Here is a 25,846-nt window from a genome sequence, read left to right as displayed (position 1 = left end):
CAAGCAGGAGAGGGGGAGCGGCAGAGCAGGGCAACATCTTGTGCGCCCAGCCTCCAGTGGCCTTGGTATTTCGCTTCCAGGGACATTCCCAAGGCTGGAGAATAACATCTGTAACTCTGTCACGAGTTTCATTTCGGCAACAACAAAAGCCCGCTACCAAACCCCATCATTGGTCTTCTCAAAGAGGATACAACTTCTTTGAGCAGCCTGGTCTACTGGAAGATGTCCCTGCCCTTGGCAACGGGTTGGCACAAATTGATCTTTGGGGTTCCTTCTGTTGATCTTTGAGGGTCCTTCAACTATCCTATGATGATTCTATGCCTCTCCCTCCAAAGCAGGGCTGAGGTCCAGCCCAGCCAGTCCCTGCTGGGACCCTCTCTGGCCGCGTTGGGCAGGGTTTTGGTGGTCTGTAGTCCTGTCTCAGCCCAAGGAGAGAAGAGGCACCCACACCTCCACCCACCCGGACCTCAGGCCAAGCCTGCACTCACAGTCAGGGTCTCGCCTGGAGCGAGCCTCGGGGCTGGGGGGTCGCGGGGCTACCCAGGAGCTTCCCGGGAAGCTCCGGTACTCGGTGGGCTGGGAAGGGGAAAAGGAGGAGAAAGGAGGGAGCGCGGCCAGCGCGGTTCCTCCGGGACGGGCTGGGTGCACCGAGAGGGTTCGGGCGGTCCGTGCTGGCGGGCCCGGGGCTGGGGGCCGGCCGGGGGAGGGGCCGCTCGCCCTTCCCAGCGCGGGGCGGCGCCCGGCGGCACCGAGCGCTCCTGCGGGACCCCGCGGCGCCGGCGGGGGGGCGGCTGCCCCTTCCGGCGGGGGAGCGGCGGGAGCCGCCGCGGGCTCCCGGCGCCGGGCGGGGGGAGCCGCTGTCGGCGGGCGCGGGGCGAGGCCGGCGGGGGCGGGCGCTGCCGGGGCGGGCTCCATCCCTCCGGAAGTCTCTCCCGCTCCCTCCTTTCTCCTCCTTTCCCCCGACAACATGGCCGCGAAGTCGGACGGCGGCGGCGGCGGCCCGGCCGTGCTGCTGGAGAGCCCCGAGGGCGGCGGCGGGCGGCGGGAGGCGGGCGCGGAGCCCCCGGCGCGGCGGTACCGGCTGCGGGACGGCTGCTGGGTGTTCTGCGCGCTCCTCGTCTGCTTCGCGGATGGTGCCTCGGACCTGTGGCTGGCGGCCCATTACTACGTGCGGGGGCAGCGCTGGTGGTTCGGGCTGACGCTGCTGTTCGTGCTGCTGCCCTCGCTCGTGGTGCAGATGCTCAGCCTCAGGTGGTTCGTCTACGACTTCGCCGCCAGCACCAAGGACAGCGGCGGCGGCACCAAGGACAGCGGCCCCCGCGGCTGCTGCCGCCTCTGCGTCTGGCTGCTGCAGGGCCTGATCCACCTGCTGCAGCTGGGGCAGGTCTGGAGGTACGGGGGGACCCGGGGTGTTGGGGTGTCCGGGGGATGGGGGCACAGCGGGGATGGGGCGGCTGCAGGGCCTGATTCACCTGCTGCAGCTGGGGCAGGTGTGGCTGTGTGGGAGGTATGGGAGAACGGGGGGCATGGGGGTGTCAGGGTGATAGGGGTGCTGAGGGGATGGGGATGCTTTTGGGCTTGACGCACCTGCTGCAGCTGGGGCAGGTCTGGAGGTACGAGGGTGCCTGGGGGTGAGGGTACAGGGGGCTGGGATGGGGCTGCTGCAGGGCCTGATGCTCCTGCTAAAGCTTGGGCAGTGCTGGAGGTACATGGGGAGGGGGCACATGGGGGTCATGGAGCCAGGCGGGGCCTGGAGGGAGCGGCACAGTGCAGCAGGGACATGGGTGGGGATAACAGCATGGAGACTCCAGGAGGGGTTGGCAAGGCATGGGGAAATGGGTGGGGATGGAGAGGTGAAAGCAGGAGCCCAGGCAGCTGGGGAGGCACAGGGATCAATGTCTCTGCAGCCCCAGAAAGATGGATGATGGAGAAGAGCTCTCAGCCATGGGCACAGGGGGTGTGGGTAGCAGCTGTGGGTGTGGGTAGGAGCTGTGGGTGTGGGTGAGGAGCCGCAGCCCAGCTCGGTGCCACAGCCCTGCCAGCCCTGCTGCCAGGTGGTGCTGGGCCTGTTGGGGACTTGCCTGGCCATGGCAGTGTGGTCCTGGGGGTGTGAAGTGACTATGCTGGGCCCTGAACGCCTCAGGGCTCCTGTCCTGATCTCACTGGATGTGTGGGGTGGTGGGCAAGAAGGTGCTGGTGCTCCCCAGCCTGTCCAGGCTCTGCTGCTGCCCCATCCCTGTCCTGGGGACAGGCTGGTGGCGTGGGCAGGGCAAGCAGCAGACAGACATGCTGGGGGAGCTCAAGGCCCTTTACCCACCTCTCTGCAGACCCCCCAGCTGCACAAGGTGATGTTTTCTTGGCACCTTTCCCTGCTGTGCCACGGGCCAAGCCCTGCGCCCTCCCAGCTCCAAACCCCACTCTGGGCCAGGCACCAGCGGCTCTGGAGGAGCCAGGGCCAGGAGGACAGACAAAGGCAATGCCCAGAACAATGCCTGGAGCCAGCAGCACTCCCTGCTCGGGTTTCCATCCTGTTTCCCCTCCCGAGTGCTGTGGTAGAGGCTCTTTGCTTGTTCCCTGTTGGTGTCTGCATGTTCATTCCCCTACTCCTCCTTCTGGGATGCTCTGGCTGTTTAACTTTGTTTGACAGAGCAGCGTGTGCCATGCTCAGCACACCTGCCAGCACACCTGCCCTCCCCATCCCCCTGACCACGGGGCCACTCTCAGGGTACTCTGGCTGCAGGGTGGGTGCAAAACCTGCTTTGGTGTATGAGGGAGAGGACAGGAGCTCTCTGGCCCTGCCTGCAACTGGAGTGAGCCTGACACACCTGATCCCAGCCCAAGCTGGAGCTGAGCAGCAGCCGGGGGCTTTGCTCCTGGGGGTGTCAGTCCCGCTCTCGGATCGGCTGAGCCATGGAGACTCCTAAGCCAATTAAAGCGGTAACTCTCAGCACTCACCCTCCAGGACATGTTGGTCTCAAGCAGCAGCTGAGGCTCTTTCTAATCTCTGGATTTGGGATTAGTTGGGGTGACCAGTTAAATGCAGTTTGTTAAACCCATTAGTGGGGTTGGATCCGGTGCAGGAGGATGTGGCAGTTAAAGAAGTCTTGGATAAATGCTGCAGGTGAAAGAAAGGATTTTCCCTGGTCAGGGCACTGTGCCCCTTGCCAAACATCTCCCCCTTCCTGATTTACCTGCCTCATCCCTCACCTCTGGAGATGTCACCTCTCCCAACCTCACTGCACAGTCCTGAGCCCCACCTGTGATAAAGACCCCCAATCCCCCAAAAAAAAGCTGCTTCCCACCTGCAAAAGCAGCTCTGGGCACTGGCTCTGTGGTTATTCCTGATTAAATCTGTTGAAGTTAGCAGTCATTGGTATGTTCATGGTGCACATGCACAAGCTCCATCACAGTGGTCTCTGGAGATGCTGCTGGTGGCATGACCATGTGTCCGTGTAAGCAGCAGCAGCAAGGGCCTGTCCCCAGCTGGTCCCACACCACCACTGTGCTTGTGGGCCATGCTTGGATGGTTTTGCAGCTCAGGAATTGTTATCCACTCACAAAGTCCCCAGCTTCCTCTCCAAAGCAGCTCTGCAGGGCAGGGATGCTGCTCATGCCAGTGTGCCTCCTGCCTGCAAGTGTGCCAGGGTCCCCTGCCCCCTCTGTGGGCTGGCAGCTGGCCAGGGTGTGCTGCAGGTCCCACCGGGCTGGGGACAGTCCTATCAGTGCCTGTGTCTGTGTTAGCCCAGGGTCACACATGGTTTGGCTGCCTGAGGTCACTGGGGCCAGACCTGAAAGCCCCCATCAGCCTGTGTACCCCCATCCTCTGCTGGCTCGGGGACCCAGTGCCACCCCTCAGCCCTTGTGCCAGTCTGGTAGCAGCCCAGGAGGGCAAGGTCATCCTGGGTGGGCTCATGAGGGGTGGCAGAGCTGGGACCTGCAGGTTTCCCCACCACTCTGCTCCCTAGAGCTTTGCACTGTCTGTGTTGGGGCAGGAGCCCCCCAGCCCTTGGGGCCCCCAGCTTTGAGGTGTCAGCTTGTTCTGCTGCAGGACCCAGTGCTGGCAGTCCCCACCTGACCCTGGTGCAAAGGACAAGGGGCTTTTAGGGCCAGACAAAGCCTTTCCCTGAGCACAGGTGCCCTCAGGTACTCCCATCTGCCCTGAGTAGCAAGAGCACCTTGGGGTGTGGGGCTGGGGGGACACGGTGGCTGCGGTGACATGGGCACATGTGCAGTTCTCCCTCATGACCTGACTTGGTAGGATGTGTAAGGGATTAAAATGGCTGTAACAGAGAAGCAATTTTCTCCTTGTTTAAATACAGGATTAAGGGATGAGATCCCAAATTATCTTCTAGGAAAATCACACTTCCCTCTGCTCACTCTGGGATCAGAGGGTCCCTCATCTTTTTCCATCTGAGGATGATGATTAGGGGATTTGTTTGTAACCAGAGCTGGGGTTTTCTCTTCATTCATTTTTCCCCACATTTGAGAGCTGGGCTCAGTAGTTGGGAGTTGGGGGCAAAAGTGACACTGGTGACAATCCAGCTGTAGTGGGGCTCTGACAAAACCAGTGCCCAACCAAGCCACCACCTTCCTGCTGCAGGGTTTTTGTTGGATCACTCTTTGCAATACAAAGGAGGGAGCAATTAGCCCTGAGAGCTCTCGCTGTCGGTTTCTGCCTCATCATCAGTTTTTTTGAAAATTAAATGATTTTTTTTCAAGTGATTGATTCTGTGTTTCCCGTGCAGCTGCCGTGGCGCGGGGCTGGGGAGCGCCCGCCGTGCTGGCAGCACCGGGATCGCTCGCTGGGCTGAAACACCACGGCATGATCAAATGCAGAACAAATAAGAATCAACATTTCATTCGGGAGACTTGATGGGAGATGAAATCTCATTTTAATGAGACCTATGGAGCTGGCAGACAGAGGGATAATTGTGCCCTTGCTGAAAGCTGGGGAGGCCACGGGTCACTTGTTGAACAGTGCAGGACCCAGGGCTGGGGCTCTGTATTGTGTGTGGGGGCTGCTCTGTGCCATGGACAGTGGAATCACTGATGAGCCCAATTATCAAGACAAATTACAGGGACAGGATGAGGTCACCAGCTCCCAAGCCTGGTTCATGCATGGGCACCCTGGGACAGCAGTGATGCCCTACAGCAGCCAGGGCTTTACATTGCTTCCCGTGTTGTCTCCCCCTATGCTGTGCCTTCACCCCTGGCTGCCCACTGGTTTGCTCCCCACCAGAGAGGAGGGTCCCTCACCGGGCCCTTCTGAGGGGCTGTGGCCCTGGTGGTGCCACAGGGGCAGCGCTGGCCTGGCTGCCTGAGCAGGTGGCACTGGGATGCAGATCTGTGCCAGGGGCCAGGAGCCAGGTGGCCACAGCCTCTCCCCACCCCAAGCAGCGAGGGACAGGCTGCAGCAAAGGCTAAAATTAGGTGCTGCCCCGGAGGTGGAGGTTAAAACGTCACTTTGACACCAGCACAGAGCAGCCGGTGGGGGCTGGGAGTGGGGCTGGCAGGGCAGAGCAGATGGCAGCAGGGTGTCCTGGGGGCTCGGTGGCCCCAGCTGATGGCCCTCAGTGTGCTCTGCGGGCTGTGCAGCCCCGGGGTGGGAGCACTCTGCTGTCCCTGCAGCGGGAGCAGGGCTGGCTGCTGCCTCCTCCTGCTGACGGATGAGCTGAAAGTGCTGCGATCAGGCTTTCTCCCATGCTCTGGGCTGATGGAGTTGTCTGGCAGCACATTCTGGAGCTGATGGAGAAGCCGTTGCTCTGCCAGAGGATTTTATTCTCTGGGAGGAATCTGTGGCCTGATGTCCTCCTGCCGCACCTGTTTTCCTCCTCACCCGGCTTCCTTCTCCTCCTGGCCAGCAGAGCCCTGGCCGTGGTGCAGGCAGGACTGCCCGGGGAAGCCCTGCCTGGCCAGCCCCGCGTCCCTCCCGTGGTGCCAGCTCTGGCCCGGTGCCGTGGGGAGGGTCCCTGGTGGCGGTGACTCAGCCGGGCGTGCGTCCGTGCCACGCACGGCTCTGCTGACCCCCGGCCGACCACCAGATGGCCGGGGCCAGCGTGTGGCTGAGCCCGCAGCCCTGCCAAGAGCCCAGGCAACACCGGCATGAGCGCCAGGAGCTTCCTGTGGGCAGCACGGCACAACCAGCTGGTTCCTCCATCCTGGCCGGGGCAGGAGGAAGCAGGGTGGGCTCTGCGCCAGCAGGGACCAAAATATCCCTTTTGAAAAGCAGCCGGATGTGGTGCTGGGTTGGGGCAGCCTGAATCCATGGGGGGCTGTAAAGTGAAGCTGGGGATGGGATCCCTGTGGGAGAAGCCAGACCCTGAATTGTGGGCAAGGATTGGGGTGATGGGTGGGTAGGCACTGTATGGCTGGGTGGGCAGCATGGTGAGGCCCAGGGCTCTGGGGTGCTGAGCTGGCTTTGCACAAGCTGCCCCTTCCCGAATTGGAGCCCTGGCCTGGGACAGGGATGTATTCTTCATTGCTGTTGCCCTGTACCCCTGGCCTAGGGGGGCTTTCCATGGTCTCAAATCAACAGGAACAGGTTGGCAGTGGTCACAGGGCATTCCTGGTGTGCACAGAGTGGGGTGAGCTCACCTGGCAGCGTGGGCTCACCCCACCCTTGACCTGCCCCACACAGGTACCTCCGCACGCTGTACCTGGGGCTGCAGAGCCGGTGGCAGGCCGAGCACCGGCGCCGCCACTTCTACTGGCGGATGATGTTCGAGAGCGCCGACATCAGCATGCTGCGGCTGCTCGAGGCCTTCCTCAAGAGCGCGCCCCAGCTCGTGCTGCAGCTCAGCATCATGGTGCAGCAGAACAGCATCGAGCCGCTGCAGGGTAAGGGACAGCGCTGGCACAGGGGACAGGGTGGGGAGAGGGAGGTCCTGGCTTGTGTGGGCTCTCATGGCCGCTCCCTGCAGGACTCTCAGCCTCGGCCTCGCTGGTCTCGCTGGCCTGGATGATCGCGTCCTACCAGAAGGTGCTGCGGGACTCGCGGGAGGACAAGATGCCCATGTCCTACAAGGGTGCCGTGGTGCAGATCCTCTGGCACCTCTTCACCATCGCCGCTCGTGCCATCGCCTTCGCCCTCTTCGCCTCCGTGTTCCAGCTCTACTTCGGCATCTTCATCGTCACCCACTGGTGCATCATGACCTTCTGGATCATCCAGGGCGAGACGGATTTCTGCATGTCCAAGTGGGAGGAGATCATCTACAACATGGTGGTGGGCATCATCTACATCTTCTGCTGGTTCAACGTCAAGGAGGGTCGGAGCCGCTACCGCATGTGCATCTACTACATCATCACGCTGTCGGAGAACGCCGCCCTCACCATCCTCTGGTTCCTCTACTACGACCGCAAGGTCACCTCCGACTTCAACGCCTTAATCCTCGTCTGCGTGGTCAGCTCCAGCTTCGCCCTCGGCATCTTCTTCATGTTCATCTACTACTGCCTCTTGCACCCCAACGGCCCCATCTTCAGCCACCGTTCCGTGGGCTGCATCTTCCGGCAGGAGCCGCCCCCGGTGGTGCCGGGGTCCCCCGTGGAAGCCGTCACCAGCCCCCCGCGCTCGCTGCCGCGGACTACAGGGGGCGAGCGGGACGGGGCGCCGGGCGAGCGGGACAGCTGCGTGCCCGTCTTCCAGGTGAGACCCTGCGCCCTGCCGGCGCCGGCCGCCCGCGCCCCGCGGACAGAGGGGCCCGTCATCCGCATTGACCTGCCCAGGAAGAAGTACCCGGCCTGGGATGCCCACTTCATCGACCGGCGCCTGCGGAAGACCATCCTGGCGCTGGAGTACGCGTCGCCCACCACCCCCCGCCTGCAGTACCGCACCCCCGGCGCCCCGCAGGAGGTGCTGGAGTACGAGACCACCGTGTAGGTTGCGGGGCGTGAGGCTGCGGCGGGAGCGCCGGTGCCACCCGGGTCACCCTGTGTCTCCACAGCTGTTTGCCTTCCTTCGGGTTCGCCGGCGCTGCCGTGTCGCCGTGCCAAGCATCTCGTGGGCCGTGGCCGGGGAGGTCTCTTGGTGCTATCCCCTCCCCGCGCTGCCTTCCCGCAGCCCAGACCCGTCCCACCCGACGGCGGCCGCCCCCACGCCCTCCAGGGCTCGTCCTTGCCAAAATACCTCACCGGTGCCTGAGCCCAGGCGGTGGGTGCTGTGGCCCATATCAGTGGTGCAGGATGGGGACCGGGGGCACCCTGGGATGGGGCTGGGGGCTGGCAGCTGCCAGGGGCACGGTGGGGCACAGCGGGCAGCACACAGGTGCCTGTGCCACGGCAGAGCCGTGGGGATGGAACGTGGCTGCACTGGGGTGTGCATGCGGCTGGTGGCCCCCAGGGAGCTGGGGCAGGGACAGCCGGGGTCCATCCAGTCCCCCCCACGTCTCCCACTTCCCCCAACTCTGCCACACCAACCCGAAGTGAGCCCCTTCGTCTCCATCCTCAGTCCCCCCGGCTCAGGGTTGAGTTATGTCCCCAACTCCATGGGGTCTCCAATATCCTGTGGGGTGTAGATCCTGACATGAGGGGGCCCCTCGTGGGTGGGCACGAACCTTACACCCCTGGTTTGGAGCTGGGTCCCCAGCTGAGGCCAGGATGGCTGCACCCCATCCTCCCCCCCATCCCCACAGGAACTGCTTCATCTCATTGGGTTTGTTTTCACCTGAATGGTGACATTTTGTGTGACATTTTCTACCTCCGCTGGGGCCGGGGGTGGCAGGGCCTGGCTGGCACCACTGAGGGGTTTGTGCGGGGCCGCCGGCGTTCCCCGGATTCCCCAAAGTGGGATTCACCCCCAGCCGTTCTCCCCTCCTGGGCTGGCATCCCTTCCCAGCCGGGAGCATTTCCATTCACTCCTTCATCAGCATCACCCCAGTCCAGCTCCGCAGTATAAACCTGAGCTGGGACCCTCCCTCCCTTCCCTGACCTCACCCTGTGTCCCCCCTGCCTGTCCCCAGACCCTGCCCCACCTGCCCTGGCTGCTCCTGCCTCCCCAGAGGAGTGGGGCTGCTCGGGCTCTGGGTTTGAATGTGTCCCTGGTCCTGCCCAGATCCACCGGCCCCCACCGAGGGGCTGTGCTGAATGTACCCTGTGCCCCCCGGGTGGGACTGTCCTGGGGGGCTCTGTGTGTGTGTGTGTGTGTGTGTGTGCAGGGGCTGGCAGGGGTTTGCAGGGCAGGGGAGCTGTTGGACACCCCAACCTTGTGCTGCCCACCTTGCCCCCCACACCCACGGCCCCTGTGCCTTCCCTGCATCCCCTGTGCCCCTGCCATGGCTCCAAAGGGTTCTGGCCTCTGTCTGCCCCGAGCCACAGTGCCAAGCCCTGCCTGGGCAGGGGAGTATGGGCAGCACTGAGAGCCCCTCTGTGCCATGGGGCACCGTGTGAGGCACTGGAGGAGTGGGATGGGAGAGCTGCACCTGGGAGCTGTGGGGTCCTTGAGGGACAGTGTGGGTGCCCAGCCCTGTGACATGGCCAGGCTGGGAGGGATGTGGTGGCACTGGGGTGGCATCACGTTGCTTTTATTTCCCATTTTTTGGTAGCTGGGGTGACAGCAGGCTGGGCTGGCCATCGCTGGGTTGACTGGTGCTAACTGGTGCTAACTGGAAGCCTTGGAAACCCTTTGGAGGAGGGTGCAGAGCATGGCTGGGGCTGGGCAGTGGGCTGGGCCCCTGTCACCTGCACTGCTCCTTCACTGCCACCGTCACGGCAGCCCCCGGGGGTCTGTGCTGGTGGGGCTGGAGCTGCCCCGGGGGTCGGTGCTGGTGCTGGGGGGGCTGGAGCTGCCCCGGCTGGGGCGGCTCTGGGGCCGGGTCTCTTTTCCTCAGGGAAGGTGGCGGCAGCAGCCAGGGGTGCCAGGCTGCTCCGGGGGCTCACTGCAGGCATCAAGCAGTGTCACCGCAGCCCCTGAGCGGTGCCCAGGCGGTGGCAGCTCCTCCCTGGGTCCGGCTCACAGAGGATTTGGGGAAGGGCCATGTGGGGACTGTGTGTCAGCATCAAGAGGCTCCTCTGGGCTCCCCCTGCCCCTGCCCCTGCCCACCCCAGGGCAGAGACGCAATTTGGGCATGCCCTTCATGCCGGGGTTCGTGTGGGGACCCCAGGGCCATGCTGGTGGGTCGGAGGGACTCTTTTCTATGCACTCAAGCCACGGTACCCTCAGCCCTGGGCTGATCTGGGCGGAGGATTCTGGCCACGTGTGGGGTTCGGGGGGACCCCTCAGTCTCACTCCTGTCCCAGGCCACCCCCCTGTCCCCTCCCTGCCTGTGCCACAGCAGCAGCAGCCAAACCCAGCGCCCTGCCCCCCCCTGCCTGCCGGGGTGACAGGGGACACGACCGGGGCCGGGATGGGCACAGCTCCAGGGGCGCTCGAGCTCCCACTGGGGATGGCGGGGTTCTGGTCCCTGGGGGTGTCACCCAGAGTGGCAGCAGGGCTGCTCCAGCTTCAGGGAGTGAGAGAAGTTCGTTCTGGCAGGGGCTGCCGCGGGGTCTCAGCCGCATCCCTGCACCCCCCGGCGCTGGGACCCGGCGGCTGCTGTCACGTACTGTAAATACTCTGTGTGCCACCTTCTTCTCTGGGACCCTCGGCGCGGGCGGGGGCGAGCGGGAGGCCGGGGTCCGTCCCGAGACTTTTTTGTATACCACAAACTTTTTGTATATTTTTAATTTTGCTGCAACATGAGATATTAAATTCATTTCAATAAGCCCTGCCTGTGGGATACTGTCCTTGTCGGCACCTCCAGCTCACAGCTGGGGCTCCAAAGCAGGGCAGGATGGTTCCTCTCTGTCCCGGACTGCTCGGGGGCATCATTAGCAGAGCAGGATGGCTGAGGCAGCGCTGCCTGCCTGGTGTGGTGGCCCTGGCGCGGTGGCCGGCAGGGAAGGGGTGCACAGGCAGGATGCAGCATCTCGGGGAGGAAGCTGCCGGACACGGCACTGCCGGGCCAGCCTCAGCCTCCTCCTGCCCCTGCCGGAGGCCCCGACCCCCGGCAAACCCCAGACTCACGGTGGGTTCAGACCCCGTGGGCAGCTGTGGGTACGGGGTGCAGGAGGCAGCTGTGTGGGCTCCTGCCAGGGCCGTGCCCAGTGCCAGGGCCGTTCCCAGCGCCAGGGCCGTTCCCAGTGCCAGGGCCCAGTGCAAACAGGACAGGATGTGGGCAGCGAGGCCTGGGAGCCCTCAGGGCTGCCCCATGAGGACGGGGCTGATGTGGGGTCATAGGGAAGCAGAACCAGCCCCAGGAAAGAGCCTCGCAGTGAGGGGCAGGGGCTGCTCCATAGCAGCAGAGTCCCACAGGCACCATCAGCACCTGCTTTGGTCCCAGCACCTGCTCCAGTCCCATCTCAGCCCACTGCAACCCCAGCTCTGCCAAATCCCAGCTCCCGTCTCGGTATAAATGTCAACCCCAGCACCGGCACCAGTCCAAGTCCCTGCTCCAGTCCCATCTCAGCCAACTTCAGCTCCCGCTTCTGCCCAAGGAACAGCTCAGCCCCTATCCCTATGCCAGTCCTGTCCCTATCCCAGTGCCAGTCCTGTCCCAGTCCCAGTCCCAGCGCCAGCCCAGCCCAGTCCCAGCACCCCCCAGGAGAGGCAGGAACTCACATCCCAGCGATCCTGGTGGAGTTTCCGACACAGGAAAGCGCCGCGGCGCCGAGCGGGGCAGAGGGGGCGGCCGCAGCACCGCGTCCTGCCATGGACAGCGAGGCCAAGAAGGGGAAGAAGGTGCGTGGGGCTGGGGCTGGGGTCCGGGGGGCGGCCAGGAGGGGGGGAGCGGGTGCCATGCACAGGTTTGAGAGGCCCCGCACCCCTCCCACAGCACGGTGGGGAGAATGGAGCCACCCAAACAGAGCGAAGGGCCAGCAGAGAGGTGCTCAGCTGTTACCCCACACCCCGGATGCTGGGTGCCACGGACCCCGTGTGTGGGGGCCAGGGTTGGGTGCCCGGTGCTGAGCCGTCCCCGTTCCCGTTCCCCTGCCAGGGTTTCGTGTCGCCCATCAAGCGGCTGGTTTTCCCCAAGGCTGCGCGGAGGGCAGCGCTCCGCAGCAGCGTCTACCGGCGCCCGCTGCACTCCGTGCCCCTCTACCCCCCCGACTACCTGATCGACCCCCAGATCCTGCTGCACGACTACGTGGAGAAGGAGGTGAAGGTAAAGGGATGCCCAAAAGTGCCCGGGGTCACTGCTTGCTTGGGGCGGGGTTATGAGGACACCACACGGTGCTGAGAGCCACACAGAGTGGCCAGGAGGGTCTGAGTCCCCTCCCTGCCCAGGAAAACACCCAGGAAGGAGGAGGGTGCCCTGGCGGTGCAGGGAGGAACCCCTAAATGCAGGATCTCTCCGAACCTCAGGGAGATGTGTCCTGACCTTGGGGCCATGCCCCAGCCTCCCCACGCTGCCCGGGGCTTTCCTTCCCCTAGTTTTTAGGTCATCTGACATGGGTGACATCGTCCCTGAACCCCTCCAGCCGGGATGAGGTGCTGCAGCTGCTGGACACGGCCAGGGTAAGAAGGGTCCCCACTCCCCAGAGGGTGGGCACGGGGTACCCCACCCTGCCGGGTGCCCCACGCAGCCCCCGCGCTCTGTCCGTGCAGCAGCTGAAGGAGCTGCCGCTGCAGACCACGCCGGAGCAGGACAGCATCCTCAGCCTCTCGGCGCGCTGCCTGCTGCTCACCTGGCGCGACAACGAGGAGCTCATCCTGCGGATCCCCACACACGAGATCGCAGCCGCCTCCTACCTGCGCGACGATGCCCTGCACCTCCTCATCCTCAAAACCGGTGCGGGGGTCCGGCCGGGGGCCGCCAGCCGAGCCCCGAGGGGCTATGAGGGGCTGGAGCACGGAGGGTGATGGGTGTCAGAGTCTATCAGGGCGGCAAAATCCCGCCTTGTCCCTGTCTTGGTGTGTCCCATCCTCTCCTACACACAGAGTCCCGGAGGGGTGTCCCCAATCCACTGGGGCTCCCACATCCCCATCCCTCTGCATCCCCCTGGGCTGGTGGGACAGGGAGGCCGGGGCAGGGGCTGGGGACCCGGCAGGGTGGGCAGCGCAGCACCCCGCCCTGACGCCCTGTCTGTCCCCGCTCCCCAGGCCTGGGAGTGGACCCGGTCCCCGCCGGGGCGCACCCCGAGGCAGCCCCGGCCGGTTTGCCCGAGGCGTTTCCCGCAGAGAAGCGAGCGGGGGGCTCGTGGCCGGAGGGGCGGCTCGGGGGCGCGATGGAGCGGCGGCACACGATCTGCAGCCTGGACTGGCGGGCGGCGCGGGGCGGGCAGGAGGCCCGGCAGGGCGGCAGCCTGGAGCGGCGGCGGGGCGGCAGCTGGGAGCGGCGGCAGCGCGGGCGGCCCTCGGGCAGCTGGGAGCGGCGGCAGCCGTGCGGCGGCAGCTGGGAGCGGCGGCGGGCCGGCACCGCCGGCGGCAGCTGGGAGCGCGGCACCGGCTTCGGCAGCTGGGAGCGGCGGCACGCCGGCAGCAACCCCCTGGACCCCCAGGAGCCCTGCCCGGACGCTTACTCCAACCTCATCATCCTCGCCGTGCCCAACAGGGTGAGCGGGTCCGGCGTGTGCCGCCCACCGGGGCTCGCCCACCCAGCGGCACTCACTGCCCGCCGCCCTTCCCCTGCAGGATGCTGGCGAGGAGTCCTGTGCCCTCATCTGCCAGGTGTTCCAGATCATCTACGGCGACCAGAGCATCGAGTGCGTGGACAGAGCCGGGTACCACTACACCTCCACGCCCACACGGCCCTGGCTCTCCAGCAGGAGTGAGTGGATGCAGACAGGAATGGGAACATCAAGGGGGGGTGTCATGGGGCACACGGCTGGGGGTACATAGACACATGGTGGGGGGTTTGTCTCTGCTATGAGGTCTCTGCTCTCCTTCCCCAGGCGAGAGCTGCCGCACAGATGGGACATATGGCTACGATGCTGACTACAGCTGCTGCAGCTCCTTGTGAGTCTGGCTGCCCCAGGGTGCCCCTGGGTGGGTACCCCTACCCTTGGCTGGGTGCCCACTGCAGTGATGCCCCAGCCCCATGTGATGGTGGGTGCAGTGGGTGGGTGGCAGCGGGGCACATGGTGGGCACAGGGACCCACTGACCCGTGTCCTCCCCCAGCAATGGCTCCCACGAGACCTTTGAGGCGTATTACAGTGGCACCTCCTCGCCCTCCTTCCACCGCTCCCACCACAGCCTGGCCACTGCCTGCAGTGGCAGTGACCAGAGTGGCGCAGGGCTGGAGCAGCTGCAGGACTACATGGTGACGGTGAGGGCACAGGGACGGGCACAGGGACAAATGGCAGGCCGGCAGTGCCAGCAGCTGGGGCAGGGCAGGAGGCTGGTCTGGCCTCCCTGTGGCAGACAGCAGCAGTGGGACACAGGGTGGGGGGCTGGGGGCTGTGTGCTGCTGGTGTCCCCAAGCCAAACCCGTCCCTGTGTCACCCCAGCTGCGCAACAAGCTGTCACCACAGGAGATCCAGCAGTTTGCCATCCTGCTCCGTGAGTACCGGCTGGGCACGCCGGTGCAGGAATACTGCACGGAGCTCCTGCGCCTCTACGGGGACCGCAGGAAGTTCCTCCTCCTGGGTGAGTGTCTGCAGCCACCGCTGGTGATGTCTGTGCATCCCCTGGGGACACTTCAGGGGATGTCAGGACCCTGCTGCTTACTGGGGGCAGGATGGGACAAACCAGTAGGGCTGAGCAGCCTCCAAGGCTTACAGTGCTTCTGACAGGAATGAGGCCCTTCATCCCTGACCAAGACATCGGGTTCTTTGAGACCTTCCTGGAGAGCATCGGGATCCGGGAGGGCGGGATCCTCACCGACAGCTTCGGCCGCATCAAGCGCAGCATGAGCAACACGTCGGCCTCGGCCGTGCGCAGCTACGACAGCTGGTCCCTGCGCTCCGAGAGCGAGTCCTTCAACCGCATCATCACCGACATCACCCACGACATCGAGGCACTGGCACGGGATGAGGAGGAGGAGGAGGAGGAGGAAGAGGACAACTACCTGTGAGCCAGTGCCAAAACCCAGCTGTGCTCTCTCTGCTCTCTGATGCGGCGCTGCACCTCCAGGAGCAGCCTCAGCAGGTGCCCAGCTCTGCACCAGAACCAGGGAGGGTGAATTTGTCACCGTGGGAGGGGACAGGTCTCTGCACTGCCCTGTCAGCTCTTGTCGAGACTGTGGAATCACAGGGCAGTTGTGGCTGTAGGGGAGACACATGTGCTGTAATTTCTGCAGATATCAATTAAATGCTGGGGCTGGGGAAAGGGGTCGCTGTGGTGTGGGGTGAGCTGGGGCAGGGGGCTGCTGGGCTGGGCACCTGCCCACTGCAGTGTCACCTGGATGTCAGGGTGCAGCTGGCTGTTCCTGGCTGGCTCCAGGGGATGCTCAGAGCAATGGAGGGGGTCAGCATGAATGTGCTGGGAGAGGAAAGGGCTGGAGGCCGCAGCTGGCCCGCTGCTGCCTGCGACGCTTGTGCGACACTCGTCCGGCCGCAGGCTGCATGCGTTTCACAAAAGGAAGTTCCTGCCCGGGCCCGGCTTCCTGCGGTCCCGCCCTGCAGCCCCTCCGCCGCCGGGGGACCGGGCCGTGCTCCCGCCGCCCCATGGACCTCAGCTGATGTCCCCTGGCCGCCATCCCCGAGCCTATTCTCCCTGGCCACTGCACCCCAACATCCCAAGGCTGCTGGCCCTTGGCTGATGGCCCCGAGCCAACATTCCCTGTGTCCCTTAGTGGGGGCTACGGGACGGCTCTGCAGTCCCCGGGTGGTGTGTGGGCAGCAGACGTTGGGGCTACCGGAGCGACTTATTTTTTCTACAAAAAAAATGTACATATGCAAACCCTCATCAGGTGCGGCGCTTTCCCACCCTGGCTGCTTCCTCCAAACGCGAGCAGCCCATGGCCAGGGTCACACAGAGCCGTGCGTCCCCTTGCTCATGCAGCCTCCATCCTGAATTCATGGGCACTCCAGAAGAAAGGCTGGAACACTGCGGAGCTGGGTAGGGCACCGAGGGGAGCTTTGGCACGGGTATACCGGGGTCAGCAGGGGCATCACAAAGCCAGGGATACCCGGACCTCGCTGAGCTGTGCCTCACAAAGCCAGTCCCAGGCACCCTTGTGTGTCCTGCGCCCCACCACGGATGCTCAGGGCTTTCTTTTCTCCTTCCTGGGACAGACCCAGGCTGAGGCCGTGTCCTGTGCTCCCCCCGTGCCCTCGCCCTTCATGGCCCTGCACCAGGCGGGGAAACCTCCTGGGGTGCGGGACCCAAACCCGTGCGGTGTCCCGGGGACGGCAGACGGACACACGGGCTCCGGCATCCGTCGAGGGTCCCTGAGGGCAGTGGGGTCACGCAGGGCTGGGATGTCCCTGCGGGTGCGGTTCGTGGCATGGTGATCCCCGCTCCCAGCCCGGCACGGGAGGCACCGGCCGCACCCGCCCCTTCGGAGTCGGGGGCGTGGCCGTACCGGGAGGGGCGTGGCCGTACCGGGAGGGGCGTGGCCGTACCGGGCAGGCGGCGGGAGAGCAGCGGGGCAGAGCGGAGCGGGGACTGGGAGCGGGACCGGCGGCGGGGACGTATCCCAGGGCGGCAGCGAAGGTGAGAGCTCCGGGGTCCAAACCGTGCGCGGAGCCCCGAGGGCGGCGAGGGAGCCCCGCGGCCGGTCCCGGGCAGCCCAGTGGGGCCGATCCCGGTCAGAGCGGCTGACCCTGGGATGAGGCGATGGCCAGGAATGTCACGGGTCCCGGTGCAGCCCCGGCTGGGCACAGTGCAGCCCCGACGAGGGGGTTCCTGCCCGTGGCTTTGCAGGCGCTGTCGGGGACCGGAGGCAAGGGCAGAAGGCTGCGGGCAGCCTTGCTCCGGGAACGAGGGACACCCTCATCCAACCTGGTTCTCCTGGCTGGGGACACCGCATGAGCCCTGGGACCTGGCTCTCCAGGGTGGGACACATCAGGAATGCCAGCTATGCCACAGGAGCGGGGGAAATGACCCTTGGACTGCCCGGGGTGTTTGTGTTCTGTAGGGCTGGATGGAGTGGGACGGGAACAGCAAATACCTGCATGGTGATGGTGATGGTGTGAGCCACGTCTGAGGTTCAGCTGGGCACCTTGGGTTTGCCAGGATGGATCTGGCACAGTCCCCAACCTGTGCCCAGTGAGGGAGATGAGCTCTCGTGGGTGCCACCGCTGCTCCTGCTCTGCCCTCGGGAGCAGGGCTGACCCAGGGAAAGGCAAGGAATGACCATGGGCTGATGTTCCTCAAGAGCTGTGCCGTGCACATCGAGGGTTCAGCCCTGAGCTTCCTCCTTCACTGTCACCACCAGCACCTTCTGCTTTCTCTGCACCCAGGTCTCCCTGGCAAGGGAAGTACATTTGCAAGGGGTTTACCACTCTTGCTGCCTCTTGCAGCTTTTTTTTTCCCACTGAATTTCTTGGGGTGCTGGAGAAGGTTGAGCATTTGTCTTTGTCCTGGACTGGCTATTTGGGGCAGCTCCCACCCAGCAGAGATAGGGGAGCACTGTGTGGAGTCACCTATGGTGATGGGGGTGCTGTGTGGGGGCCCCCAAGCTGCAGCAGAGCTCACAGTGATCCGGGCCCCTCTGTGCAGGAGATGCTGAGTGTGACTCTCTGCTGCTGTGGTGCCCCATGCCTGCACCCTGTCCTGCATCCCCCAAGGGCAGGGAAGCTACTCCATGGCTGCTGCTCTTGAGTCCCCAAACTTCACCTCCAATGACATCTCCAGGAGTTCCCTTTTCCTCTGGAGTGTCACAGGGCACCCCAGTGCTCTGAAGCTGTGGGAGGAGCAGAGTTTCCCTGTCACAGCAGAGCACTGGGGCCCTGTGCTGTGGGAGCTGACGGGAATGGGCTGGACTGGGGCTGGAGCGGGGCTTTCACCTCTGTTGCAATGGCCTCACTTCCCCTTCCTTGGCTGCAGCATGGGTTGTGTGAGGTCAAAGGAAGCTGGTGGACAAGAGAAGATAACAAAAACTGACCCTGATCCTGATCCTGGCCCCACCATCCAGCAGGGCCACTATGTGAGAGACCCCACGGCCACCAACAAGAGGGTGAGTGATGAGAGATTTCAGGGCTGAGCTGTCACAGGGGGTTCAGCCCCTCTCCTCAGCAGTGCCACCAGCACTGCGAGTGGAGCCAGCTGAGGGCACTGGCAGGGCCCCAGGACAGGGACTGGGCAATGGGTGGGAGCCCAGGCCACACTGGGACAAAGAACAGGGTGGACCTGATGGGAATCCAGGAGTTATGGAGAAAGGGAGAGAAAAGGAAGGTGTTGGGAGAGGGTGGAGATGCTGGTGCTGGGTGGATTATTGTGTCAAGTGGTGCTGGTGCTGCCCCTCGGGTACCCTCCTGCTCCTGCCATTGCTGTTGGGGCCACGACCCCCCATTGGAAATGAGTCTCTACCCCCTGTGATGTCACTCTGTGGTTTTGTTGCACTTTCCAGAACACCAATGTCCCCAGCATGGCTGTGCCCCTGCCCGAGGATGGTAGGTACAAGGGGGCTGCAAGGGGGTGCAGGGGGTTGGAGTGTGTGGGGGCAGCGTGGCCAGATCCTCTCTGACCTGGGGGTGAGCACATCCTGGTGGGATGGGAGCTCTGGGCTCCCCTGAGGGGCCAGGTGTGACCCAATGGAGGTGCAGAGGCTGTGGGGGTCCTGGCCAATGTCCTGGCCAGAGTTCATGGCAGGAGTGGCTGGCACCCCATCCCAGCACGTGGAGGGTGCCCAGGGAGCTCCCTCACTGCAGGCCCAGGGGACACCGTGGTGCTGGCACTCTATGACTACGAGGCCATGAACGCTGGGGACCTCAGCTTCCAGAAGGGCGAGCGCATGAAGGTCCTGGAGAAGTAAGTGCTGCTGGAGACCCCTGTCCAGGGTCTCCTGATGGCTTGCATGGCCCTGTTGGGATTTTTTTCTGGAATTTGCCCTGGAGGAGCTGCTGGTGCCCAGGTCCAGGTGCCAGGAGCCAACCCAATGCCACTTCTGTCACAGGTCAGGGGAATGGTGGCGAGCACGGTCGCTGGTGACAGGATGTGAAGGCTTCATCCCCAGCAACTACGTTGCCCAAGACAACTCGCTGGAGACAGAGGAGTGAGTCCATCCTTGCGTGCCAGATCCTGCCCCCATGCTGTCCCCCACCTCCCCACTGCCGCTGTCCCTGCTCCTGCCTCCTGTCCTGTCCCAATCCAGCATTCCTGGCTTCCCTTGGCTCTGCTGCAGGTGGTTCTTCAAGGATGTCAGCAGGAAGGATGCGGAGCGCCAGCTCCTTGGCCCTGGGAACATGATTGGCTCCTTCATGATTAGGGACAGCGAGACAACGAAAGGTGTGAGGGGTGTCCATGGCACCGTGCTGGGGAACAGCTGCCCCAAGGGCTGCCCTCATCCCCTTTGCCTGGAAGAGGAGCTCCCTCCCCAGCCCTGGGGATGTGCTGTGCTGCAGGGAGGGACTGGGGGGCCCATGCTCTGCCTGGAGGTGCCCCTGCAATGTCCTGTGGTGCTGGCACATGTCCAAATCCCACTGCAGGGATGGGGGATGTGTCCCTTTGGGGCTGCTTTGGGTGTTTGGGGCGCTGGCCTGGGGCTGAAGGGATGGTGGCAGCACAGTGGGGTGGGCGCTGCTGGCTCTGCTGGCGATGTTCTGTGCAGCCGGGATGGCCGGTAGCAGCAGCAGGAATGTTCGTGGGATGCTCTCGGGGAGGTGCCAGCTGTCCCCTCCCCGCAGGCTCCTACTCGCTCTCGGTGCGGGACGCGGACGAGCTGCGGGGCGGGGCCGTGAAGCATTACAAGATCCGGACCCTGGACAGCGGCGGCTTCTACATCTCCCCTCGGAACAACTTCAACACGCTGCAGGAGCTCGTCCAGCACTACAAGGGTGAGTCCTGGGGTGCCCGGCTCCCCTTCCCAAATGGGGCTTTGTCCCTCAGCCAAGCAGCTGGGGGTGTGCAGAGGCTGAGGGGCTCCTGCCCATCACCCCTGGGCTGTGACTGCATCATGCAGTGACTTCCATGCCTTCCCCTATCGCCATGGCTGCTGCTGGCTGTCACAGCTGTGGTGCTGGTGTCCCTGCAAGCCCACGGTGGCCAGAGCTCCCCATGAAGCACAGTGTGGCAGTGGGACAGGCTGGCTGATGGCCCTGCATGCTCCCCCAGGTCACAGCGATGGGCTGTGCCAGAGGCTCACCCACCCGTGCCGAGTGCCCAAACCACAGAAGCCCTGGGAGAAAGACGCCTGGGAGATCCCTCGGGAGTCCCTGAGCCTGGAGAGGAAGCTGGGAGCCGGGCAGTTCGGAGAAGTGTGGATGGGTGAGAGTCAGGGGGAGGCGCCTGGGAGGATGATGAAGGTGGTGGTGAAGGAGGAAGAGTGGGGGATGTGTGAGAAGGTAGAGGGATGGTGGGGTGGAAAAGGCAGGGAGGGAGAGAAGCAGAGGGAAATGGAGGTGACCCTGCCTTAATGCAGGGCCTGGTTGGGGCTGGGGATGTGGGGACAGCCCTGGGCTGTGTGTGGCCTCCAACGTTCCCACAGCAGCTCAGCAGGGCTGGGACTGTGGCTCCAAAGCCCAGGGCTCCCAGGGCAGTGTGGGAATGCTCTGTTGTGCCACCCCCAGCCACGTACAACAAGCACACCAAGGTGGCAGTGAAGACCATGAAGCCGGGCAGCATGTCTGTGGAAGCCTTCCTGGAGGAGGCAAACATGATGAAGACTCTGCAGCACGACAAGCTGGTGAAGCTGCATGCAGTGGTCACCAGGGAGGAGCCCATCTTCATCATCACCGAATTCATGGAGAAAGGTGCAGTCTGCATCCTGAGGGATGTCTGTGGGCACTCTGGTTCCTGGGGTGGTGCAGGATCAATCCCTTCCACATCCCCAGGCTCAGCTGTGGGCTCTGCACCAGCTCCCAGGACTTTGGGAGCAGTTTCTGCTCCTGCCACAGCTCTGAGGCAAGGGTGCTGGGAGAGGGGATGTGGTGACAGCACTGGGAGAGGAGGGACACCTAAGAGGGGACAGATGAGAACAAGCACTCTGCAAGGCCAGGAGGGAGCCTGCACTAGTGCCTATCCATGGCAGTGGGATGGGGATCAAGTGTGTTTCCAGAGTCTCCTTGTCCTGCTTGGCTCCTCAGGACTCTGTGCCACCCTGAGGGGGGTGCAGACTCCAGCTAAACCAACAGCCCTGGCACCTTTCCCTGCCTGCAGGGAGCTTGCTGGATTTCCTGAAGAGCGATGAGGGGAACAAGCTGCCGCTGCCGAAGCTGATCGACTTCTCTGCCCAGGTGAGGAAGGAGCAGACCTTTCCTAGCTCTTGCTCCCCTAAAAAGGGTGAGTGAGGAGCCTGGGAACTCACCTGGAGCTTGTGCAGGGCCAGCCAGGAGCCTGCTCTGAGCAGTGCTGGGGATGCAGTGAGGTTTCCTGTGGGCAGCCACTGCCTGCTCACCATCCCCATCCTGACCTCACAGGAGCAGGGCTGTGGGAAAGGAGAAGTGGCAGCTTCCCCCTCACCACACCAATATCTGCAGCACTCAGCCAGCCCACCTGCACCTGAGCAGTGCACAGCAGAGCTGCACACGTCCTGGAGAGGACTGGCTGCTGACTTCTATGTTTGCCATGGTTCCTGTAGCCCTCACAGCCCATGGGCAACTCTGCTTTGTGGAGAAAGTGGGGATGAGGATGGGGCTTAATTCCACAGCTTGCATTTGCACAGTCCCTTCTCTGGAATGTGCCAGTGCTTGTTGGTGTGGTCTGACCAAGCCCAGGACAATGTTATCAATTTCTATAATTGATAACTATTGATACTGGTGACTATAATTTCTAATTTTCTGCTGCTGTGACAGTTACCTGCAAACCGTACCTGCAAACTTGGCCAAAGCCCCACAAACCCAGCATGGCCACACATCCACCCCCAGCACAGCTTCAGGACAGCACCACAGGGGTGTGAAGCCCTGTGGGTTTACAGGAATCCTGCAGGATGATCCTGTGTGCTCCCAATACCCAAGGGGCTGAGCCAGGCATGGTTCCCAGTGTCCTGGAGGGAGGACAGCAGGCTGTGTTGCCCCAGGGGAATGCCTGTGGAGGGCAGGCTGTGTTTCAATGAAGTCACCAGAGGGCTGTCACAGCAGGAGAAGGCAGCTGGAGAGGCAGGAGGAGGACTCACAGATAATTATTTCAGGGATATATTCAGGAGTTGACTTTGAGTACAGCAGAACAGGATGTTAAACACCTCACTCCAGGTGCAACCATTTGCACAACCACTGAGCCCCTGCTGCTTCTGCAGTGCCCCTGGGTGAGGACTGAACCCAGGAACCCTTTGTGCTGAGCTCAAATATTTCACAGCGGCACCTGAGCAATAGAAAATCCAGGATGGGAGCTCTGTGGGCTGAGACGAGGTCACTGGCTGCTGGAGCTGGCTGTGCTGGGGTCTGTGCATCAGCTGTGCTCTCCTGCACCATCTGCTCTCAGCAAGCTGCCTCCTGCCAGCCCCAGCTCGGCCCACGGCTCTGAGGGGCTGCTGGAGCAGCTCTGGGGAGAGCAGAGGCTGAAGGGCTGTCACAGCAGGCAGCAGCCTGGCCCCTGGGCTGGGGCTGAGTCACTGCGGGCAGAAATGCATCTGTGGTCATGGAAATGATCCTTCCGCTCTTGCCTGGCTACTTCTGTATTTAGTGGGGAGAGCTCTGTGGGAGCTGCACCTCACCCACAGCTTGTGTGGGTGTGATAAGGAGGGGGGGTCTCCCCTCCGGCTGCTCCTGCCCCTTCACGTTCTGGATTCTGGTCCCATCCAGAATGGGGTAACAGGGCAGCTTTGGGGTTTGGTTGTGCACACACCAGGTCACCTCTGCCTGATCAGGCTGAGACCTGCACACACAGCACTGAGCACAGGGACTTCAGAAGGCACAGTGGTGGGGGGGTACTGTCAGGGGCCATCACAGCCATCCTGTCCCCAGGCAGAGGTGACTCTTCAGAAACTAATCTGGAAGAGCTCAGGCATCTTCCCCTATGCTTTTGTGCCCTGGCTAAGGAAGCTCTGGAATGCTGACCCTCCTGCAGCAATTAGTGAGCCACTGTGGGTGGATTTGGAGACTGGTCTCATGTCTACCCTGAGTAGAGAATTATTTGCTCCTCCTCTACATCCTTATGGCTGTGGGTGAAGCCCACTTACACCTTGTCCTGCAAACACTCACAGCCTCTGGTGAGCACAGGTGTCATGTTGGGCTGCTCACCCAAACCCCAACCTCTTCTGCAAGGGGTTTCCTGCTTGGAGAGCAGTTTCCATACAGGAAAGTCACAGAATGGTGTGGGTTGGACAGAACCTTAAAGCTCATCTCATTCCAAGCCCTGTCCAGCCTGACCTTGAACACTTGCAGGGATGGGACATCTGTCTCCTGCCTCCTTTCACCCTTTTCTGAGTGCTGGCTAGAAGCAGTTGACTTCTTTGGTGCTGAGGGGGTGTGTGTTATTTCAAGCAGCCTGTTTGCATTTGCCCTGTTCCCCTCTGGCAGATTGCAGAAGGAATGGCTTTTATTGAGAAGAGGAACTACATCCACAGAGACCTGAGAGCCGCCAACATCCTGGTGTCAGCAGTGCTGGTGTGCAAGATTGCAGACTTTGGGCTGGCCAGGGTCATCGAGGACACCGAGTACACAGCCCGGGAAGGTGCTGGGGGTGACAGCTTGGGGGGTTCCCTTGCCCCCATGGTGGTCCTGACCCCGGGAGGGATGTGCTGGGTACATGGGCAGAGGGAAGCTCCTCTCATTTGCATCACTTCACTTGTTCCTCTTCTGTTTGTTTCCTGTTCCCCATATTTCACCACCCATTTCTCAGCAGTTGGGGTTGGGCTCATGATTCCCATCTTTTTGCCCAGGTGCCAAGTTTCCCATTAAATGGACTGCACCAGAAGCCATCAACTACGGATCTTTCACTATAAAATCAGATGTCTGGTCCTTTGGGGTCCTCCTGACTGAGATCATCACCTATGGACGCATCCCCTACCCAGGTAAGGAGCTGAAAATGCCTCCTCTAATCTGATTCCAAAAGACACATTCCACCTTCTGTCCCCCATGCATGCAACCTGAGCTTCTCCAGCTCCATGGGAAAACCCTGTAAATCCTTATCATTAGGGACCACTCTGTATTTTATATTAATAATTATTTTGGTACCTCTTTTCAATGGGGAATTACTCTGTAGATGCTACCACAAATGGGCCATAGTGGATCTGGGGTGGCACAACAGGCTGTTCTGAGGAGCAGCTCTGCCCTTGCACTGACTTTTCATTGGAAGCAATGGCTCATCACAGACTTACCATTTGAATTTATGCAAAGCGATTTCAATTTATACAAAGAGATTATAAACCCCATCTGTCCTGGGGCACAAAACTCCATCCTACAATAACCCAGCATCTCCTTTGTCCATGTTTGCCTGGCCAGAAAGAAGCAGTTGTCTCTTTTCACTAACCACTTTTAGCCTCCCTAACCACTTTTCCCTTCCTGGAAACATTGCCCAAAAGGAGATAAGTTTTGGGTTTGGGGATTTTATGACTTTCAAAGACAGCAGTGATAAAGCAGGTGATGTTGTCCTGTCCCTGTTTTCCAGGGATGTCCAGTGTGGAGGTGATCAGGGCTCTGGAACGTGGCTACCGGATGCCCCGCACAGATAACTGCCCTGAGGAGCTCTACGACATCATGATGAGGTGCTGGAAGATCAAACCCGAGGATCGCCCCACTTTTGACTACATACAGAGTGTTCTGGAGGATTTCTTCACTGCCACAGAGAGCCAGTACCAGCAGGAGCCCTAGCACGGGATGCTTGGGGCGGACACTGCCAGCTCTTCCCTGTCTCACCTGTGCCTTGCTTCCCTGCCAGCCTGGCCCAGGAACCTCAGCCTTGCTGGAGTGGCTGGGCTGGAGCAGCACATGATGGAGGGAGAAGAGACGTGCCCACACCTTGTGCCTTTCCCAGGAGCCTGAATGCCCCTGGGGCAGTGGCTCCAGGAAGTGCTGGCTGGACAGTGGTGCCCGGACCCCAGGAGGATGGACAGGGATGGGCATTTCCTGCTTTTGCTGCAAGGAAAAGCCCAGATCAGTGTTTTTATAATCCTTCTGAGATTTTATCACGTTGTTCTGCAGAAGTAGGTGCCTTAGGTGCTGGCCTTGGGGAAATGCCCTGCAGTGCCTGTGCTCCCTGTGTGATTGAGCCCAGGGGATCCCCCTAAGGGACGCTGCAGTGCAGCCCCTGGGCTCAGCATCAGCACAGGATCCTGGGGTTTGGATGTTGAATGTCACAGACCCTTGTCCTCCTCTCTCCCTCCTGGGTTTCCTTCCCCAGTATTTTCATGGCAGGCCCTGTGCAGAGTGCAGGTTTGGGGAGGCTGTGCCACAGGGGCAGATGGACACAGAGCTTTTCCAAGCCATCCCTGCATGGATTCACTTGCTTTGGGAGGAACCTCTGGAGCACAAAGCCACGACAAAAGGAGCCCTCTCCCCCATGGCAAAGCTTACAGGCAGCATTTGTTGTCTGCTGGGGCATTTGCAGAGTCAGCAAGGGCCAGGTGCTCCCTGCACGCTCACTTAATGTTACTGTTTATTTTTAGTATTTCATCCGGTTATTTGGGGAAAAGGAGTAAACAGAATTTTTTTAAAGACAGCCATGTACCTCTTACAGCAGGAAGATTGGCGCCTGTGATTACATTTTTGATATCAAAAGGCAAACGCCATCGCTTCTGCTTTGGGATCTTTTATTTTGTAATCAATAAAATATTTATCAACCTTTTCTCTCTTGGCCGTTCCTGCTGCTCCGCAGCCCGGGCAGGGGCCCGCAGCCGGGCAGACCCGCAGCGCCCTCTGAGCAGGCCCAGGGCCGCGGACCGCCCGGGTGGCACG

The 25,846-nt window shown here is 62.3% G+C and overlaps 3 protein-coding genes across 6 annotated transcripts; all 3 read left to right on the top strand.

Moving 5' to 3' along the window:
* Positions 1-965: 965 nt before the first annotated feature.
* XKR7 (XK related 7) lies at positions 966-10,694 on the top strand. Its single transcript, XM_074553602.1, has 3 exons — positions 966-1,392; positions 6,638-6,837; positions 6,921-10,694. The coding sequence occupies exons 1-3, from the start codon at positions 968-970 to the stop codon at positions 7,874-7,876; spliced, it is 1,581 nt and encodes a 526-aa protein (XP_074409703.1). The 5' UTR covers positions 966-967; the 3' UTR covers positions 7,877-10,694.
* A 125-nt stretch (positions 10,695-10,819) lies between these two features.
* Positions 10,820-15,252, top strand: CCM2L (CCM2 like scaffold protein). Of its 2 annotated transcripts, none has more exons than XM_074553595.1 (10): positions 10,820-11,710; positions 11,967-12,134; positions 12,404-12,487; positions 12,581-12,761; positions 13,073-13,524; positions 13,604-13,739; positions 13,864-13,927; positions 14,091-14,238; positions 14,420-14,558; positions 14,705-15,252. In XM_074553595.1, the coding sequence occupies exons 1-10, from the start codon at positions 11,489-11,491 to the stop codon at positions 14,983-14,985; spliced, it is 1,875 nt and encodes a 624-aa protein (XP_074409696.1). In that variant the 5' UTR covers positions 10,820-11,488; the 3' UTR covers positions 14,986-15,252. The 2 variants fall into 2 exon arrangements, with proteins under 2 accessions (XP_074409696.1, XP_074409695.1); XM_074553594.1 differs by having other exon boundaries at positions 12,578-12,761.
* Positions 15,253-15,486: 234 nt separating this feature from the next.
* HCK (HCK proto-oncogene, Src family tyrosine kinase) lies at positions 15,487-25,736 on the top strand. 3 transcript variants are annotated; one of them, XM_074553596.1, is made up of 13 exons: positions 15,487-15,971; positions 17,904-18,033; positions 18,427-18,469; positions 18,728-18,827; positions 18,973-19,071; positions 19,201-19,304; positions 19,703-19,852; positions 20,130-20,282; positions 20,585-20,767; positions 21,174-21,250; positions 23,471-23,624; positions 23,833-23,964; positions 24,561-25,736. In XM_074553596.1, the coding sequence occupies exons 1-13, from the start codon at positions 15,871-15,873 to the stop codon at positions 24,761-24,763; spliced, it is 1,629 nt and encodes a 542-aa protein (XP_074409697.1). In that variant the 5' UTR covers positions 15,487-15,870; the 3' UTR covers positions 24,764-25,736. The 3 variants fall into 3 exon arrangements, with proteins under 3 accessions (XP_074409697.1, XP_074409698.1, XP_074409699.1); XM_074553597.1 differs by lacking the exon at positions 15,487-15,971 and adding an exon at positions 16,470-16,568; XM_074553598.1 differs by lacking the exon at positions 15,487-15,971 and adding an exon at positions 16,629-16,909.
* Positions 25,737-25,846: the final 110 nt, after the last annotated feature.

This window comes from Zonotrichia albicollis, chromosome 17 (assembly GCF_047830755.1).
Source record: "Zonotrichia albicollis isolate bZonAlb1 chromosome 17, bZonAlb1.hap1, whole genome shotgun sequence".
In the NCBI taxonomy this organism is placed as follows: domain Eukaryota; kingdom Metazoa; phylum Chordata; class Aves; order Passeriformes; family Passerellidae; genus Zonotrichia; species Zonotrichia albicollis.
This window is presented reverse-complemented; position numbering and strand designations above follow the sequence as displayed.